Source organism: Tubulanus polymorphus, chromosome 11 (genome assembly GCF_964204645.1).
Source record: "Tubulanus polymorphus chromosome 11, tnTubPoly1.2, whole genome shotgun sequence".
Classification (NCBI taxonomy): domain Eukaryota; kingdom Metazoa; phylum Nemertea; class Palaeonemertea; order Tubulaniformes; family Tubulanidae; genus Tubulanus; species Tubulanus polymorphus.
In genome coordinates, this window is record NC_134035.1 from 2,446,046 (window position 1) to 2,464,849 (window position 18,804).

Genomic DNA, 18,804 nt, shown 5'->3' on the forward strand with positions numbered 1-18,804 from the left:
TGACTCTCATTCTACATGATAAACAATATTTTTAAAAAGGACACTAGTGTCTAAGTGTATGCGCTATTCTGCCAAAGTAATAAAACCCGAAGTCTTTTGATTTTGTAGTTCGCGGCCATGGGACCCGATGAATGACGTTCTGCAGTATGAAAATGACTACGTCATACAAACGAAAACGCGTCACAAGACGCCGATCGTTCGTGCGTCGAGCATACTGAGCGTCGAAGAGACGAACAGCGTCAAGAAGAAACTACGTCTGCCGATGGAACGCGCGCGCAGTATTAAACAACGCAATATCAAACACCTGCACACGCTGGGGGCGGAAAGCGGCAGCTCGACGCCCGATCCTGATATCTGCTCACGAGGAGGAGTTGAATCGGACAGCTCGGATTCGGCCGGTTCGTATTGATTTTAAAATCACTCGATAAATCGGGCTGGTTTCTTATTATTATTATTATTATTATTATTATTATCATCATCATCATTATCTATTTCTTTCTCTGTTTGTTACAGCGGAAACGCGTGTGAGGCCGGAGAATTCGAGCGTGACGATCGCGACGTTGCAGAAAGCGCTCGCGCCGTTGATCGAAATTCAAGATCGAAACGCCGAACGTCTGGCGTCGATACAAAGCGTCGTGATGACCATGCGACACAAACAAATGGAACATAACGAAAACTCGACGATGATTGGATTGTTACAGCCGCGCGAGTGGCTGCTCATGTTCATATTGTTGATCTCGCAATCGCTGTTGTACTGGGCGGCGAAATGATCGACGAGACGTTCGAAACGTTCCTCGAAGCGAAACTAGGTCGATGTGATATCCGCGCGATCGTCGGAATAACGGTCGTCGCGTAGCGATTCGGCGGACAGTTGCGATCGTTGCCGCGGAAACGTTATATCGATTGTTGTATTCGCCGTAAAAAAAAACACGTATCGGTTTGGACGGCGATGACTTCTAGCGGTCGCGGCAATCTCGGCAATACCGGAGTCACTACGTGTGCGTGCATGTGCGTGTGTGTGTGTTTTTGACCTGCCATTCTTTGTATTAATCATAATATTTATGTTTTAAAAGATGGATCGTATGAATTTGTTTATCGAAAATTGGTAAAAAGCTCATTAAAAAAAAAAAAAAACAACCCGGAAATTCACGTAATTTATCGCCATTCACGCGCACCTGGATGTGGTTTGCGACCGAATTGTATTTCACATTTTCGAAACGTTTTTCGAGAGTTCCGAAAAAAATATGCGTATATCAGCGCAATATGTGATGTCAAAATTTCATAGATTTAATGGAAATGCTTTTGGCTGGTTTTTAAAACCCGCTGGAAATCGAGCTTTTCCGTGTTCTAATAATCGATAACCACTTCAAAAAAAGCAAAGCTACGTAAGATGCAATATTATGTTACTAGATATATAACTTCTCAACTGCTGAAATATGGAGAAGCTCGGTTCGTTGTTAAGATTGCCGACTACTCGATGTTGATAAGATACTATGCCAGTTACCACAACTGCCCCGACCTTTTTCTGTCGCCAGTGAAATACCGATTTGATTCATTGTACGCAAATTCTGCCGAAATCTGAAGATGAAGTTAAGTCAAAACTTCGAAACAGTCACAATGATCTGTTTGTATAATCAACTGTAGGTTTTGCTGATTAACTCGAATTGCATTACCTCGATCGTGGCCTCTATCGCTTTACTTCGAACGCGAATCTTAGGTAGATAGTTCAGGTAACCAAAATTCCGTAATAGCAATAACAAAATAAATCTCATTTTCTAGTGAGAAAAAACAGTTCATAAAACTTCAATATGTACAGGCCTACAGAAAGTTCGAATGTATTTTTTCAAACTCCAATTATGCTGAATGAAGTATCCTATTTATAGATATAAAACACGAAATATGGATGACATTTATCCTACATGCTTGATATCCCCTTGTCAATATGGTTGATGGGAGTGATTTCATTATATCATTGGCCGCTCGAACAGGCTCGTATTTCATTCTAGTTCGGACTCAGGTACCGACAATAACTGCTTTATCGACATCCTAGGCAATGCAACTATGACTACTATTTGAGAGTATTTCGCTGCTCCTAGAAATATCAAAATATTCTCAAAATCAGAATTATTTCTAGTTTATTTTCTATTAAACTACTATTTTTGATGTCAAATTACTCTCTCTTTGGTAAGAAGTGCTAGAGATATCAGGAGTCTGGTCTGAACCTTGGAGGCTGATCATGGTTGCAATGCCGGGCACCAGTGAATCACTCATTTCACTGCTCAGACGCCTAATGCAATAACTTACACTAGACACTGCCATTAATTCGTAATTCATGGTTTTATTACGTTCGGGACCATTTTCTTTTTCCGCTCTTCGTCGAGATGGTTTTAATGTGAACAAATGATTTAGTTTTTCTTTACGTCGTACATATCCGATGATCGATATCTGCTCGAAATAAATGTGAAGGCTTTAAAGAGAAACAAACACTCATGCAATCGATGTGAGCGGCTAAGTTTTTTTTTTTAGAAGGAAATGTTTCCAATAATTCCTCGACAAAAATGGAGATGACGATCTCGTTGAGATGGAAAAAAAATCTATGTACATAACTGATGATGATGATGATTCTGTTTCTGAATGGAATTTTTGTAAAATTGTCGTCGAATAATCAATGAGAATCGTTTGAAATTGCTTTCGTATTTCATTTGTTCGGTCGAAGAAAGTATTAAACGCAGAATGAAGAATGAATTCGAAAAATGATATGCAGGGCCTGGTTTTATAGACTGACATTACCTTTAACCCGGAGGCTAACTCAATTGATAATGAATTGAGTTAACCCTCGTGTAAAAGGTAATAGCAGTCTATAGAACCGGGCCCAGGATTTTTCTTGTGTATAGAGAATCAGTGTATGCATGTGTGCATGTGTGTGCGCGAACACTGTCACTGAATATTTATTTGTGTCCTCCATATAACTCAATATCTATATGGGTATATCGCGGTATCGGCATCTAATTCCTCGATGTTTCGATAATCGTTTGCGTCAAAACAGTTCGAATATGAAAACTGTTCTACAATCAGAGTTGCTAGAAAAACAGGCGTTTATTTCGCTGTTCGATGGAGGTATCGAACTGTAACCTGGGTCGTCAGACTCGTTATTTCTCATAATTTCATATTCGAACTGTACTTAGCGTATTAAGGTTTCCACTAAAAAAGAAAAATGAGCCGATTTCTAGAAAGATATTCTAACCCCACGACTGTGGACCGGCGCAGTATTTAGATTTGCTCACCCGCAATTCGGGATTTACTACGTGTTCCTTTTCTCTAAATGTATTACGGTAAATAATCTAGTCGTTCAGAATCATCTGATGATTAATTAGTAGAACGATGATGGTGATATGAAAACTGCAGTAGGCCTAAGTACAGCCAAACCAGCTTAATCCGGACTTGATTTGCAGTCCATTTGTTCATTAATATTCATGTACAAGAAAATGACTTCATTCGGATTTCCTTTAAACCGGTTGAATTTTTTTCATCCCAAATAATCCGTATTAAGCGGGTTCTACTGTGTATTGCTCAATTCCACAGGAGTCCGTGTTAAAGCACGATACGCGGCCTATGTCTGCAGTCAGCGATGAAGAAGGGGTGCTGTATATTTGGCCATAATGAATAATGTTTAGGGTAGTGAATTTGTGCCGTATATCCCTTTAACAGTATTTGTAGTTCGTAACCGATAAGAAACGAATGTATGCATCTAGACTTAGTTCGGTTTTGTATAATACAGAGCAACCTTGTTACAACGAAATTCAGGGCACCGGCAAACAGTTAGAGGCCTGTTGCTCAAAAGTTGGTTAGAGTAAACCAGTGGATTGTTGACATAGTGACAATTAAAACTTCATCGTTACTATGGTATTTATCGGCCGGTTATCTTTAACAAACTTATGGCAACTGCAGTTCCTGTTCGTTATAAAGCCAAATTCTATGTTCGTAATAACCGATTATATCCGTGGTCGTTATAACGAGGTTTCCTATACAACAGACTCAAAGTCGCTCGACCCTATCATAGGTTTATATCTCCTATTGAACAGAAGATGGCATTAATTTGACCGATATTTTGTCCGTTGCAGCTGCCATCTTAGGCCTTAAACCATGGGGCCAGTTTTAAAGATTGGTACTCAATTCATTATCAATTGAGTTAGCCCACGGGTTATAGTTAATACCAGTCTATAACACCGACCAATGCTGGACTCTAAAACGAAATTTTCGTTTTCGAGTCCACATAAAATAGCGAACGATCCTTCTCGCCCACTAATACTACTGTCTCCATATTCAACGTACGAGCAATCATCTCTCGAGTTGAGAGTTCAGATGATTGCTCGCTAATTATCGCGGCGATGATCGGTTTTTTGTTTGTTTGTGTTTTAGTTATTGTTTAATGATACTATTTGTTAACGTTATATCGATCGGTGATCACCACCAGTACCAGTAAAACTAGAAATGACTAATGATGTTGATGTTTGAATGCTAATGGAGAAGAATATGTAATACTACACTTTGTTTCGATGAATGATTTAAAATAGATGATGAATAAATTATTTAAATAACATTTAAACACACACCTAGCGTGAGCTGTTGCGTTCTCTTGTCTTTTATTTCACCCGAGGGGTCATTTTGGTAGCTACCAGCGATCATCTTAATCTTGAAATAGGGATTGACCCCCCTGTTATTTATTTGATTGGTAAATTTCGTTTGATTTGTGTTGATTCGGTGTCCGCTACAAACCCACCACACCTGCCTGGAGTGAAAACAGGGAGTTAGGTTAAAATAGATTGAAATTTGATATCGAAGTACAGATATAGTTGTGTGATCGGCGGTCGAAATTACAGAATTTGTTTTTCAAATCGAAGTACATATTGATAATTGGAGATTTCAGTTCGGGTTCAACGGTTGTGGGATGTTACCTGCGACTTTCCAGCGCCAAGATGGTGTTGAGATGATCGCTCGTAGCCTTCATGAACTACCAGAACATCTTGGATCTATTAAGGGTCGGTGGCGTAGGGTTTTTTATGATAATCGGCTGGATGAAAATAAAACCAAGATGTGTAGTTTTTAAAATAGTCCGCGTCAAACTAAGTTTATAGAGGTTCCCATTGAAGAGGCTACGTAGAGAAGTCACTGTTCTAGTTTCATAATGGATTAGATGTATTTCTAGCGTAAAAAAAAATCCTGAATTTAATTAACAGTTACTGATAATTTTAGAATGAAAACATATTCCAAATAAGAAGCTAGCCGGATATATGATAAGCTTTGAGTCAAAAAAGATATTGTTTAACTTATTTTATACCCGTATTTGGGAAGCCCCACGCGGCAATCAGACAGTTTATAACGATGCCGGCGATCATGAACAACATTGTGCCTATAGCCGCTAAATTTCCATGGACGCAGACTACGATCGTTAGGATGAAGCCGATGAACGTAAGCAGGATGCTGAACAACGCCAAAGCGAACGTGGCGATCCACAACTCCTTTTTGCCGAATTGAACCGCGCAGATGCACAGGATGCCGGTAACCAACACGAAAACGAAACACCAAATACCCTCGTCGTACGTGATGCCGGTTACAACACGCTCGATGATTCCGAGAATTAACAGTAACGCCGAACACACGCAGTCGCATATACCCAGAATCATAAGCGTGTCCATCTTTTAATCTGTAACATTAGAAAAAAAAGCTTCATCATCATCAATTAAAAACTACCCAGCAAAAAGAAAATCAATCATAGATGAGACAATTAATGACGTATAGCTCGACTATCATTTTTAAACAAGGGATGGACTAGATATTCTAAATTCTAAACCGCCTAGAAAAGACTAATTGAGTGTTATAGGCATCGTGATGGAACCTACGATTTTTTGCAAAAATAATTACGTTTATAAAGCGAGGGTTCGTGATTAATTTTCAATAAGTTAGCAGAGAAACACGAGATATGGAAACGAATTAACTTACCGTTAAGAAAACAGTAGCTGGTTAGATATGTGAGGAAGCTTGGTGCAAGTGGAACTGCGATTTGATGTTATAACCATCAGTGTTTCAAACTTGTGTTAGATTCGAGCTCTTGGGTTAGTTAGATTTCACTTTAAATCGTTTGAAATACAGCGTGAGTTGGTGAATTTACATAATAAAGTTATCTTGCTTCACGTATAGCTCAGTAGCATTAACGTCACCACTGAAAGAGTGATCGGGCGTTTAAAGATATGTGTTCCAGGATTCGACCCACGAACCCTGGATGATTAACTAGGCCAATCACAGGCGCTGAAGTTGCGTAGAATCGTAAACTCCGCGCAATATAAAAAAACTTCTTTATACGTGAGTTTTTCTCGTATAAGATTCACGTTGAATTTTGCGGAAGCGACTTCACTTTAAACGCTCCATAAATGTCCCTGGCCTAAGTAACAACGCTAGCGCCGCATATAGCGCTATAGCGATCTAAACTGCTGTCTCATTCCAAAGGAGGCATCGAACCCCTTTCGTGGACAACTCGTACGAACAACCATAAAGTACATTTTCGATATTCTGTACATTGTACGATAGATTTTCAAACAGCAAATGTGTGAATTCACTTTGCGAACCAACAACTCCGTACTTTTTCACTATAGCAATATCTTAAGACGGTTAAACCTCTATTCGAGGTAAGCTCGTTTCGCGGACAACCCATGCGCCCATAGAGTTACACCTTCGATATTCTGGCATAATGCATGCGAAAAGTGGTCAAATACAGTGAAGGTGTGACTAAACTCGGTGAACCTACAGTTCCGTACTTTTTCACTACAGCATATTTTTCAACATTTTCTGTATTCCCTGGGTTCCCGATCAGTGCATAGATCTGAGATCTGAAGTGTTTTAATCACAGCGATTGACGACATCTTTATAAAATGAAAAGTCTATATTTTTTCACTTTCTCGTTGGAACTGGTTTTATTTGCACCTGAAAATCCTACATACTGCAAAACGACAATGACGACAGAATCAAATCTGTTATTTTTATGAATAGTTTAAAGCTGTTTATTACGTGTAAAAGTATAATCATATCAAGGTATAACTGCAGCTATGTATTGCGTTTATAGAATTTTTCTTGCCGAAAGAATTGACATATGCAGTTCTATCATGAGGACCTTGACATGTTACGCTTAGTAATTTAAGACAGAATATGACGTAGTTGTGAAAAGATGGGCTCCCGAAAATATCTTTCGATTTATTGTTTAATGGAGATAATTCAATATGGGTCGGTATCTTAAGGCTAAAAGATGGTACCTTGTTTTTCCTGATCGGCGGGTCATTTTGTAAACCACAATAGAATTGTACAGGGTAGATAGGCGGCCAGCCAGATAAACTTTTAAGCTCAGCAGAAAAGAGAAACAAGGTTTCAATTTTCTAGCCTAATCTATAGGTAATACCTGTGTCGACGACTCTATGACGTGACACGGTTTTCTCTTAATAGCTTAGTAATATAATTTGTTTGTTTGAGAAATGAAGCCATTCATCGTGAATGAATGAGTAGAAAATGCGCGATAATAGTTTGAACATCCCAAATATACAAAGTTATAGCTGTGCTTTCATCCATTAATTTTAGTGGATATAGGGCTCTATATTTGTATAGCATTTTAAAGGGCACTAGGCGCCGTCCAAATGGCGGCGAGTATTCCTACAATGATCGACCCGAGTAGATTCAACATATCGACGAAATACAGTCCTAGGAATGTATCTCTGTCCTCGGTGCAGGTGTTATCAAGTCCTTTATTAGCGCAGCTTTTTTGGGCAACTTGTGCGAAGTTATAGATACACAATATGAGCCCGATGAACGACGTAATGGCCGAAATGATGGCGAACGCGAACGCCGCAATCCAGACCGACTTTTGTCCGACCATCGTCGCCGAAATGACCAGCGCTCCGCAGACGATTACGATCAGACCGAAAACGAGCGGCACGTGTACGGGAGATTTACCCAGCGACCACTCGACGATACCGAATATCGCCAGCAAACCGCCGAATACGCAGTCGCAAATACCTAAAATGATCAACCGACTTAAACCCATGATGATGTCTTATGTCGTTGAACCTGAAACAAAATACGTTAAACGAATATAGAATGATTCCGATGTTTTCAGGAGGATAAATTCGGACGTTTTATACGTTCATATATTATCATTTTGATAACTCTGAATAACTCGGGACCCAGTCTCACAGTTGTGAGTTAACTCTGAGTTAGAATAAGTACATTTTCAATGTTTTAACACAAGAGTCAAATTTTAACTCACAACTGTGAAACTGGATCCTGTATTCTATGAATATTACCCCATAGATAGAGGAATAATAGTAGATTGAACAGGGCATTGATAATGTACGATATCGGCCTAGATGACAGGGAGGAAAGTAAGAATACTCGAAATCGTTTACAATCATGAAGTATAAATGCGCGAAAATATAGCAAGACATGAATGTAATAGAGTATAATATATTGGAGTAGTAATTGAATCGGGAAGACAGGTCAATAAGATACACAGTATTGAATACGTCCGAATACGTACCGGAACTTAACAAGGGATTCGCTAGTATGATAATGATTTATGTATTCATTTTGTATTTCGTATTTTCTATTTTAATGTGAATTGTTTACTCGGTAGTGCCCGACACAGGGGCGGGTCCAGTAGTTAGTGCTCTGCTGGTCTGACCCCAGAAAATTTTGAAAATTAGTCTTATTTCGGAGAGTAAATGAAAGTATGAAAATGAGAGTATGAAATGCTGAGAATAAATTATACGAAGGAAATGCTTTTACTGAGGGAGGGGAGCTCTATCACCTAAAACGCCTCCTGGATCCGCGCCTGCTTCATAGCTCGCGACATTGAAATTCTGCGTATTATGAAAATTGTTGGATGAATTTCATCGAATAATTGAATCTGTATAGATATACTACTCACCGGTTCGGCAACTTTTACGCGACGATCTTCGACTTGGCAGCCGTTAAATATAGTATAATCGACGACAAACAATTTCGCCGATTTTTTCCCTAAATCTAAATCTTCTGGTGTAAATCGATTCCACAAAAATGCGCGAAAACGTCTTCATTCTTTTGATTTTCGTTTTAAAAGGAAAACAAAATTTGAATATTCTTCCTGATAATCCCTCTTCTTTTTTTCTTTCAATATTTTTCTATCATAAATTTCTTTATTGTTTAGCGTTTTAGGTAATGAATTCTATAAGCCTACAGTTTTCTTAGCTATTTTCTTAGATTGAAAATGTTCAAATTCTTCAATTAAAACGTCAATGCGATTTTAGAAAATTATTTCCATGTTGTATATAAGTTAAGGTGTGAAGTTAAAGATATCAAAGCTTAAGTGAAGCAGCTATTACTGTGGTAAGCGAGGATTAGGAGGAGCCATTGCATTCGTTCTTGCACTTACCGCTGTTTATAAGTTTTTCCAAATATTCGATGAAATGAAACTATAACGAAATATAAGAATAAAAACCTGAAACATGCGTTTGCGTGTACAATCGTTTTTTGCTTTCTAGATTGATCTCGATAAAGCTCGAGTTAACGCCATACGGCGAAAAACGTATAACCTGATATACCACCCCACTCGGTGATTCAGGGTTTTATGATAGACCTGGGTTTCGACCGTTGAGTTTCGAACGAACTATCTACCTCCCCTTTAAAGAATTAGTTCCGCTCATTTTCAATATTCATTAGAAGATATCAAGCAGAAACGTTACACGCTATTATATCATATAAATGCATCTAAATTCTGAAACTTTGAACCTTGAAATATGAAAATATGATGCTCTATGAATGAGTTCCGACGTTACAATCATGCGGCGCGTTCTTAAAGAAAAATCTGCTGACGACTTCGAAATTGAAAATCCATTCGTTCATCTATCCTTGAACTGTTCAACTTCTACGCAATGACTGTTAGAAAAATTTTAAAACTTTTTTGCTTCGATTAAATTTTTTCGGTTTGTTTTTAGGTTTGATTTGTTTGAGTTATTCTGCTACATTTCCATATTCCCGTTAGATTCCGTACAAACCTGCATAATGTACTGTATCCGCAAAACTTGATCTTAATGATAATATTAATAATTATTATTCATTCATAGCGTAGAGCTATAAAATAATCTCCGCGCTTAAGATCCCATTGACAAGATAAAAGATATTTTTTTCAAACAACGAACTACGCAATCAGTGAAAATAGTTTCAAAACAGCGCATCTAAAAAGATAAGTTTTAACTTCCTGCAGAGCGGCGCCGATGGTGTTGCTGATGGTCGTCAAGCGATACCCGTGACGGGAACATCGTCCTGTAAATAACACCGCGTACGTCCTACATTCAATCCGATCCCTCCGACACTGCGCAAATAAAATCCAACAAAGCAAAATCGACGATAGGTTCTTTTTTTACGGAAATAACTTTTATCGACAAATATCATGAGAAAACTCTTCAGACGGTGTATTACAAAATAGAAACTAAAATATCGTATGGAAGTAAAAAGGAATATGTACGAATATCCAATAGATCAGTAACGCATATGCCAATCGAAATACAAAATACAATTGAAATTTTTCATTATCGTCCGATAAACTTATCGACTGCATAGAGTACGGATAGGTCGGATGGCCACGCAACTATAGTATTCACCTAGATCCTTCACGACGCTGATGGCAACCTCGGAAAATTCGAGATTGCTCGATGGCAATGTTTGCGTCGTGATTCTTACGATAAATACCGACTGTTTCCTGCTGATCTAGCCTATAGAGTATAGAGAAAACCACGAACATTTCATCTATTCACTAGTAATAAAATGAGAAAGGTTAACACCCCGATCCAAAAACCTGTTACGCAAATACGACAATCTGCATAACCGACCAACAGCCAAGTGATCTAGTTCTTTTGTAACAGCCTGTACAAGGTTGAACCCCTAAAAATTGTAACAAAACGTTATATTGTTTTAAGGTTAGGCCTACGTCGGATGCCAAAGAAAAGTCTCGGGTAAAGGGGTTAATTTGCATATTTTCCAGATCGTCATTGAAAATGTCAGTTATATACTACTAGCAAATAAATGGTTGATTTCAGATCCAATAACTATATCGGCTAGAAACATAGAGGTTCTGTATAAAACAGATATAATCTGATCCTTGTGTTACTAAATGCGTAATAATGATTTGGTCTGGTGGCTAACACGCTTGCTTTGTAAGTTCAAAGCCCGGGTTCGTTCCCCAGTGAGTGCGCTCAATATTTTTTCCAAATCTCAAATAAGGGATTGACCCTTTGATTTAATGTTCATTAACAAACCCACCACACCTGCCGGACACGAAACAGTTGCGTGATCGACGTTCGAAATAACAGAAATGTTTGTTTAAATCGAAGTATACATAATTGAAAAATGGAGTGCGCTTCAATGGTACACTCACCCTTTTTCGTTCAGAGCGCCACGAGCGAGACTGTCAACTTACGGTTTATGTGTTAGATTTCTATGGAAACACGCGGCCATACTTTTGTACATTTCAATTAAATAATTATTACATTCCTAATCTACCCAATTGTACCGCAGGCACTGTGAGCGACCTATAATATCGAATTTTCATTCGAATTCACATTTAACGCCACTGCCATTTGCGCTATTACAAAACGAGATCTTCCACTGGTACCGCATCTAATTAGTGTTAGTCCTAAATAAGTAAAAGTGGTCGTACATATATAATCATGCGCTATTGATTTATCTATCGTATACGTGCAATTTCACAGAAATTCAAACAGTAGTATCAAAAGTTAAACAATTCAGACCGGCGAATGAACGATTTATATATGCAATATTATTACAAGGCATTTGGAGCAGTCCAAATCGCCTCCAAAATACCGACAATCGTCGCCCCGATCAAGCAAAGCATATCTATGAACCAAAGCCCGATAACTTTCGATTCGTACGATTCACAAAATGTCTTCAAGGCTATGCTTGATGACAATAATGGATTGCTGCTATAGCCTTGAGAATAAGGGCACAATTTGGTCGCGTATGATACGATGACCAGTATGAAGCCGATGAACCCAAAAACGGCCGTAATGATAGAAAAGGCGAACGCCGATATCCACAGTTCTTTCATGCCTTTCATAACGGCTACGATCGTGATAATACCGCACGCGATAATGAATATCGCCGGCCACCAGTGATGCGCGCCGGCCAAATGAAAACGCACTTTCGAGTAGCCAACAGACGAGCCTTCTTCCGCGCAGCCGAACAGAAATAACAGGCCGCCGAAAACGCAGTCGCAAATACCCAGTATCATTATCCTGTCCATCATCTCGATTCGATTTTTTTTCGGAGATAATTCTGAAATGAACGAGAAATGGTTTGCGAATAGAAATTTTAAAATCTTGACATCCGTATACGTATAGCTATACGTATAGAATTAGAACCTACTATATACAAATTGAAAACGTTAATTATTAATTATCGGACGTAAAAATGAAAAATTAAAAAGGGGACGTTTCCGATTGGGGATTATCGCCAGGTTTCTATTTTCTATTCTCTGGCTATGTTACTTTATGTAAACATTTAAATGAAGATTGACTTATAATTTGCCAATAAACACTAACAGTCTCCAGAATAAATCTAAATCCCATCTTTTCGACGAGAGACGGCATAAAGAATGTTATTCTTAAAGATAACATTATCACTGAGGGAAAAATGGAAATACGAACTGAAGCCCAACGCACACGACGCGGCGAAACACACAAAAACACGCAGATACACGTTTGTTTCCCGAAACCATGTTTCACGTATAAACGCAAACAACGCTGGCAAAAGCTCGGAAACATGTTTCCGTCTCTCGTTTCAGTGTTTCCACGCGTCGCTTGCGCCGGGCTTAAAACACAATTGCTAAGAAAAATGTATACTTACTAATCTATACGAGATATTTCGATCGAGTTGAAACCGATAAAACGAAAAAAACCCGCGCTGAATCGTGTGTGCGAGAGACAGTAGTGTGCAGAACGAACAACGAAAAACAAACTCGAGATTAATAGAATATTTATACGCGTGCGAACATATGCAACAAACAGGGTCCGCAGTTGCTCAAAATCTGGTTAAAGATAACCAGCAGATGAATACGAAGTTTTAATTGTCGCTTCGTCAACTATTCACTGGTTAGCTCTAACTAATTTTTAAGCAATTGACACCCCAGATACATAAACGAATTCAAACGTTGGTACAAAAAACTAAAAATCGTTCGGATTAATCGTCTGAATATATGCATATATAATATTGATAGATAATATTCCTTTTTAATCTCTTAACTTTTGTTTATAGTGGGGTTTTAAACGTGTTATTCATCCTCCACGTCAGAGTGGGGCTATTCTACCAGTAGACGTATACCAATTAGGTCGGGTCCGGGGTTATTTGAAAAAAAGCTGTTTTCATGAGGATTTTCCAAACCTGATGATTATGAAATGACTAAGGCCAGAACTATTTCCAATTTAGTTCCGTATGTCCAGGGTTTTATGTTCCGGTGATGCTCCCTCCCCGAACGCAAAAACTCGTTAAGAGTTTGCGCAATTGTGTTCCAATAACAATTTTCGGGTGTCAAAGAGTGTCATATCCAAGGTGAGCTTTCCATCCCGGACTAGATAGTTAACCGACAATATTCAACCATTCCATTTCAGATTTCTCCGAGACGTTTCGTATTGTCGCAAAGATTCACCATCGATATGAGAAGTGAGTTTGATATTTTGTACTATTTCCGGAGTAAAGAGCGTTAACTTGAATAACGCAATAAATTGCGGATGAACTATTCACGAGGATATTCGCCTAACTCCTCTCCTTAAAACTCTACTTGCGTTTTAGCGCCGGTCAGGTCGGGCTACCTCGATGTCTTTAGAGAATGCAAACACCTTTTCAATATTATGATAGATGAAAAACCATAGAATACGGTACAAACAAGGAGTGAATTGAAATTAAGATAAAACATTAATGAATTGTGAACTTAACAAATATATATATGAATATCGATATTTCTGTCCATGTGCTTTATGTTTCCTACCTCTTGTATGACCTTATTCCGCCGGTTTTTATATAAAACTTTTTGCAGAAATGCACCGTTTGACTGCAATGAGAAAGAATTTCAATAGTAAGAAAGTTATCGATAAGTATTAGTAAGATTCGACAATACTTTTATGAAGAAAAAATAATTCCGTCACTTTCGCTCTGTCATATGTATATAAGGGTGTTCGTGACCTGAGGGACCAAAATTTGGGAAAAATAGAGACAAAGGGATGAGTTTTCATATGGCTTAAAAGCTAAAGACCCATATCCTTTGATTATTTTGGGGGCTCAAGCGGAAATCCCTACGCCCTGGTTTGCAAATATTTGGAAGGGATTTTCACGAGAATAAACAAGATCACTAGCGACACTTTAAATAGAATCATTTTAAGGCAGTGGGTTCGTGGTTTTAGTCGCAGGGATTTAAACATTATAATACGTAAATGAAAAAGTCCGACACTGATAGAATTTTATGCGATAGATTTAAAGATGAAACCGCAAAGTTTCGGTGCTGTTGACCATCAGCAGGTGGAATGACCAAAAACGCGATAATGGATTGATGGATCGTGTAGCTTCGAGGAACTGATTCTAGTTAAACAGATTGTTTTTTACTCTCTGTTTTTTACACTATTCGTTCAAGGATTTTTAATTTGAATTCAAGAATTTGTGAATAGATGTATTTATAAACCAATGAGAAATAAGTGTTAATTTGCAAATATCTCTTCTTGTTAACCCGATTTAGATATTCTATATTTTTTTCTCGTTTGTTCTGTTTTTATAATTGACTCTCTTTATTGTGGATATTCCAATAACGGTATCAATATGTGAACGAGTATATTATATCGAATTGAATTAAGCAGCAACCTGGTACGTCAGAACGCGGTCGCTGAATATACCTGTCAAACGGTGACTGACGATACCATGGTGATTAATCAACATCGCACCAAGGTCGATGGCCCCGCACGCGCTTTTTTTCTAGTGACTTAGATTTTGTAGTTAGGGAAACCCTTGGCAACGAGAAAGATTGACTGACACTGTACGATGAAGCGGTGTTTCTGTACATTCTGTACAATGTTTACCGTTGAGAAAAAAAACCGAACTCTAAAACGAATATTTTTAACTATATTTCACTGCGCTATATCGAACATAGTAAATACGTGGATATAAATAGAATTCTTATTTCCTGACTGAATGTTTTATTATTCACCGTGAACAATAACGCGTTAATCCTCTATTCAGAAATATAATAGAGGCTGGTTTATATGAATTCGCGAGAAAAAATGCAATATTCATTCGTCAAAATTGCTTTTTTCAACGTGACCTACATATGATATAACCTTATAAGTCATTTACAGTCCTGTACTCGATTTCCGATTTCCAAATCAAACCCCCTGTTTCGCTCCCGGCAGGTGTCGTGGGTTTGTAAGAGACACCAAAACAGAAAATCAAACGAAATCTACCAATCAAATAAATAACAGGGTCAATCCCTATTTCAAGATTAAAACAAAGAAGATCATCCGGCTATGATGAACTGACATGACTGCATTGAGTCTTACTAACATTAAAAACCAGTTTATAATTCTTTCTTTTTAAATCTGTGGACAGTGGTCTATCGCTTGGTCACGCTGGAAACGCTTGAACCATTTTGCTCTTATGGTATCAGACCAGATACACGGGTCGTTGGCCGTTCGATTTCGAATAAAAATACACAATTTTCACGGAACTTTCGGCGGCGCGAACGTTATTTTCGGAGGGATATCAAAAACAGGAATGAGACGCATGAAAACATACTTTAACCTCTTAACCTAGACCTTCTACGCGATTATAAAGCGAAGAAGAAATATGTAAATATTTGAGCGACAAATTGAATTGAAACTTGTTTACAGGTAGTAAGTATTATGAAGTAGCACATAGCAACTACATTTTGGGAAACCTGTTTGCTCGCGCTGCTGTAAATACCATATTCAGGGCGCAGAAAATATCATCGTCGAGCTACGAACGGCATTTCGGCGCACGTATCGAGAAGCGGAATTCGACGACGATAAGATTAATAGATTGACCATGAGACCGCGAAGCCGGAAGACCGGCGTTCAATATCACTACGCAACCTCCCGTAAAACATCCGATAATACCGAAAAGCATCGCGGTTACCAGGGACGCACTTCGATTGGCGTCCTTGGTAACATTCAATTGAATGCTACTCAACCATGAATAATTAAGCTGCAATTATCTACGGTATTTCTAGTCTTTGGGCTTTGTTCTCCTCATGACTTTATCTCTTTTAACAGGCATGTTCCGTCGTGGCTGAGACTTGAAACCGGTCTAAGACCATCTTATGGTTCTAGAATAGCCAATCTAGAAACTTCAGGTCGGTCTTGATATCTCAGTCTTGGGATGTAAGACCACTTCGGGACTTAAGTTTCGACTATGGAAAATACGCCGTAGCGCGAGTAACATACGCGTTGGGCGGCGTGTTTTTAATTTGACTGGAGCTGCACGGGCCTGAGGGTTTCGAAATTCGATGCGCAAATATGGCCTCAGAGCGATTTCCATTCATATAACGAAAAACAAACTCCCCAAACTCCCCCTTTTAATTCTAACTCATGACTGCGCAACTAACTCCTGTGGCCTGATCAAAAAAAAATATGTTGAACGCATCCTTTTTTATAAATTATCTACACCAATTTTACGGTCGTTGTGCGGCGTATATTGAGCTATTTAAAACATACTACAGTTGATCAATAATTCATGGATAGGAATTGATTCAGTACAAAAAAACGTATCTTTATATCTTACTCCCTGCGATATTTTGTATATTGTGAACTAGGTAAGCCTATGTTATGAATAATTTATATTTGGCGTAAAATATCGTACGTTTTCCCTCGTAACAGGCGAGGGCTGTTGACTCTTAAAAAGGTTCCACGTTACACCCCATCGATATTTCTAATATTTCGTTCGAGAGTGAGTATTGTCGTCGAACTCGACCCAGATTTACACGCCCTTAAGAAATGATCGACCTACATCCCGTTTAACGCGATTCTATACTGAAAGGGCTATATTCTGAATGTCGATGATCTGAAGGAGGAGAATATTGTATTAAGTATAGGTAACGACAACACGATTGGGGCTGATATTTCGGTCCAAATGAAAATGTTTCGGAATAGCTGTGCCAACTTTGTGTCAAACAATTTACGTGGAGAAAAATAGTACGTCGAGGACTAAAATTATTCGAAATAATGAGCTTTTTCGCTATTTGATCTTAAAATATGGATTGACTCTGTTATTTATCAGATCGGTTGATTTCGTTTGGTTTGGTGTCCCTTACAAACCCACCACACCTGCCGGGAGCGAAACAGGAGGTTCGATTCGGAAATCTGAAATCGATGTACGGATATAGTTGTGTGACTGGGCAATTACAGAATGTTTTGTTTAAATCGAAGTACATAATTGGGAAATTCGGTTCCGATTCATTCGAAACAATCTTCCAACCAGTCTGAACCGGCAAGCGACCGCTATTAGTACATAGTAGCTTCATCGAGTAAATGAGTGACTCATACAGCCGATGAAGCTTGTACTTCAGTTAAGTACTATTCGTCTTGAGATAAGTCGTTTTATACAGAAGTTCAACCGATGTTTTATTAGCTGGAACTTTGAAGGTATATTCAACGGTTTGTGTAGTTTCATTACCCGATCATAACCCTCGATTCTATTGTAGAAAAACGTGCGCAAACCACTCGTTAAAGTATTCATTATAATCCGTCAGTTCGGATCATCAAACAACGGAAACGACCGAAACTTGCCCTGTCTATATTAATCAACTTATAGAGTTCTGACAGCAAAGTCTACACAGTCACCTAGGATACGAAGCAAATAGTCAGACAGGTGTAAATACGAAAATGAGAATGAATCGAGTAGACGCGGTAAGCGTGCTCGTTTGAAATCCTTAAGCCCAAAGCTCACGGCGCAAATAAATACCCAGAAACAGCAGACAGAAACATGCGGTTTCGGCGAACAAAGTTTTAGAGTTTCCGATGTCAAATATATATGGCGTGTTTGATCTCGAAAACATTGTCGCTTCCAAAACCGCGTTTCTCGTAAACGCATACGGCACATGCAGGGGAACGCTCAGAAATACGTTTCTGTATCTCTTGTTTACCTGTTTCCGTGTTTCGTGGCATCGTTCGCGTTTGGCTTTATAACCGTTATCTGAATATTGACGCCGTTAAATCAATTCGTCTTCGGCTATTGAATTAATAGCCGTATAATTGGATAACAACGAGGCACACGAGACTAGTCGATTCATTCAATTATGAACCGGTAATAGATCGACTGATTTAATGGCCGCCATAAATCACCGCCATTCAACGACGATTTCACGGTACGTTCATCGAGAATTATGATTCGCAAAAATGGATGTTCTATCACTCTTACAGAAAGTAACTTCGTCGACTTTTTATCAAAATGTTTGAGGCAAATAGAACAATATCGAAAATGTCTGAAACGTATAGTGAACTATAAAAAGCTATGAAATATGATTTGCAAAATTGGATGTTCTGATTGTCACTCTTTGCAGAAACTTCGTCGACTTTTTATGAAAACATTTGAGGCAAGTTTTGAAGTACCTGAAATTCTGCCTAATGAACAAGAATTCTATGAAACAGATTCTGAAGTTTATGACCCGTTAAAATACGAAAATCCATCGATCGGTACGGGTTAGATTTGATACAA

General features: G+C 38.5%; 1 protein-coding gene across 10 annotated transcripts in view; it reads left to right on the forward strand.

Annotated features, from left to right (window-relative positions):
• The window catches only part of LOC141913317 (oxysterol-binding protein-related protein 8-like), a 74,311-nt gene extending 69,465 nt beyond the window's left edge, over positions 1 to 4,846 (forward strand). For all 10 annotated transcript variants that reach the window (XM_074804811.1, XM_074804815.1, XM_074804814.1 and 7 more), the window contains 2 exons: positions 109 to 398; positions 514 to 4,846. In XM_074804811.1, the coding sequence (XP_074660912.1) occupies positions 109 to 398; positions 514 to 770 (547 nt within the window). In that variant the 3' untranslated portion in view covers positions 771 to 4,846. The remainder of the gene's footprint in view (positions 1 to 108; positions 399 to 513) is intronic.
• The last annotated feature ends 13,958 nt before the right edge of the window (positions 4,847 to 18,804 follow it).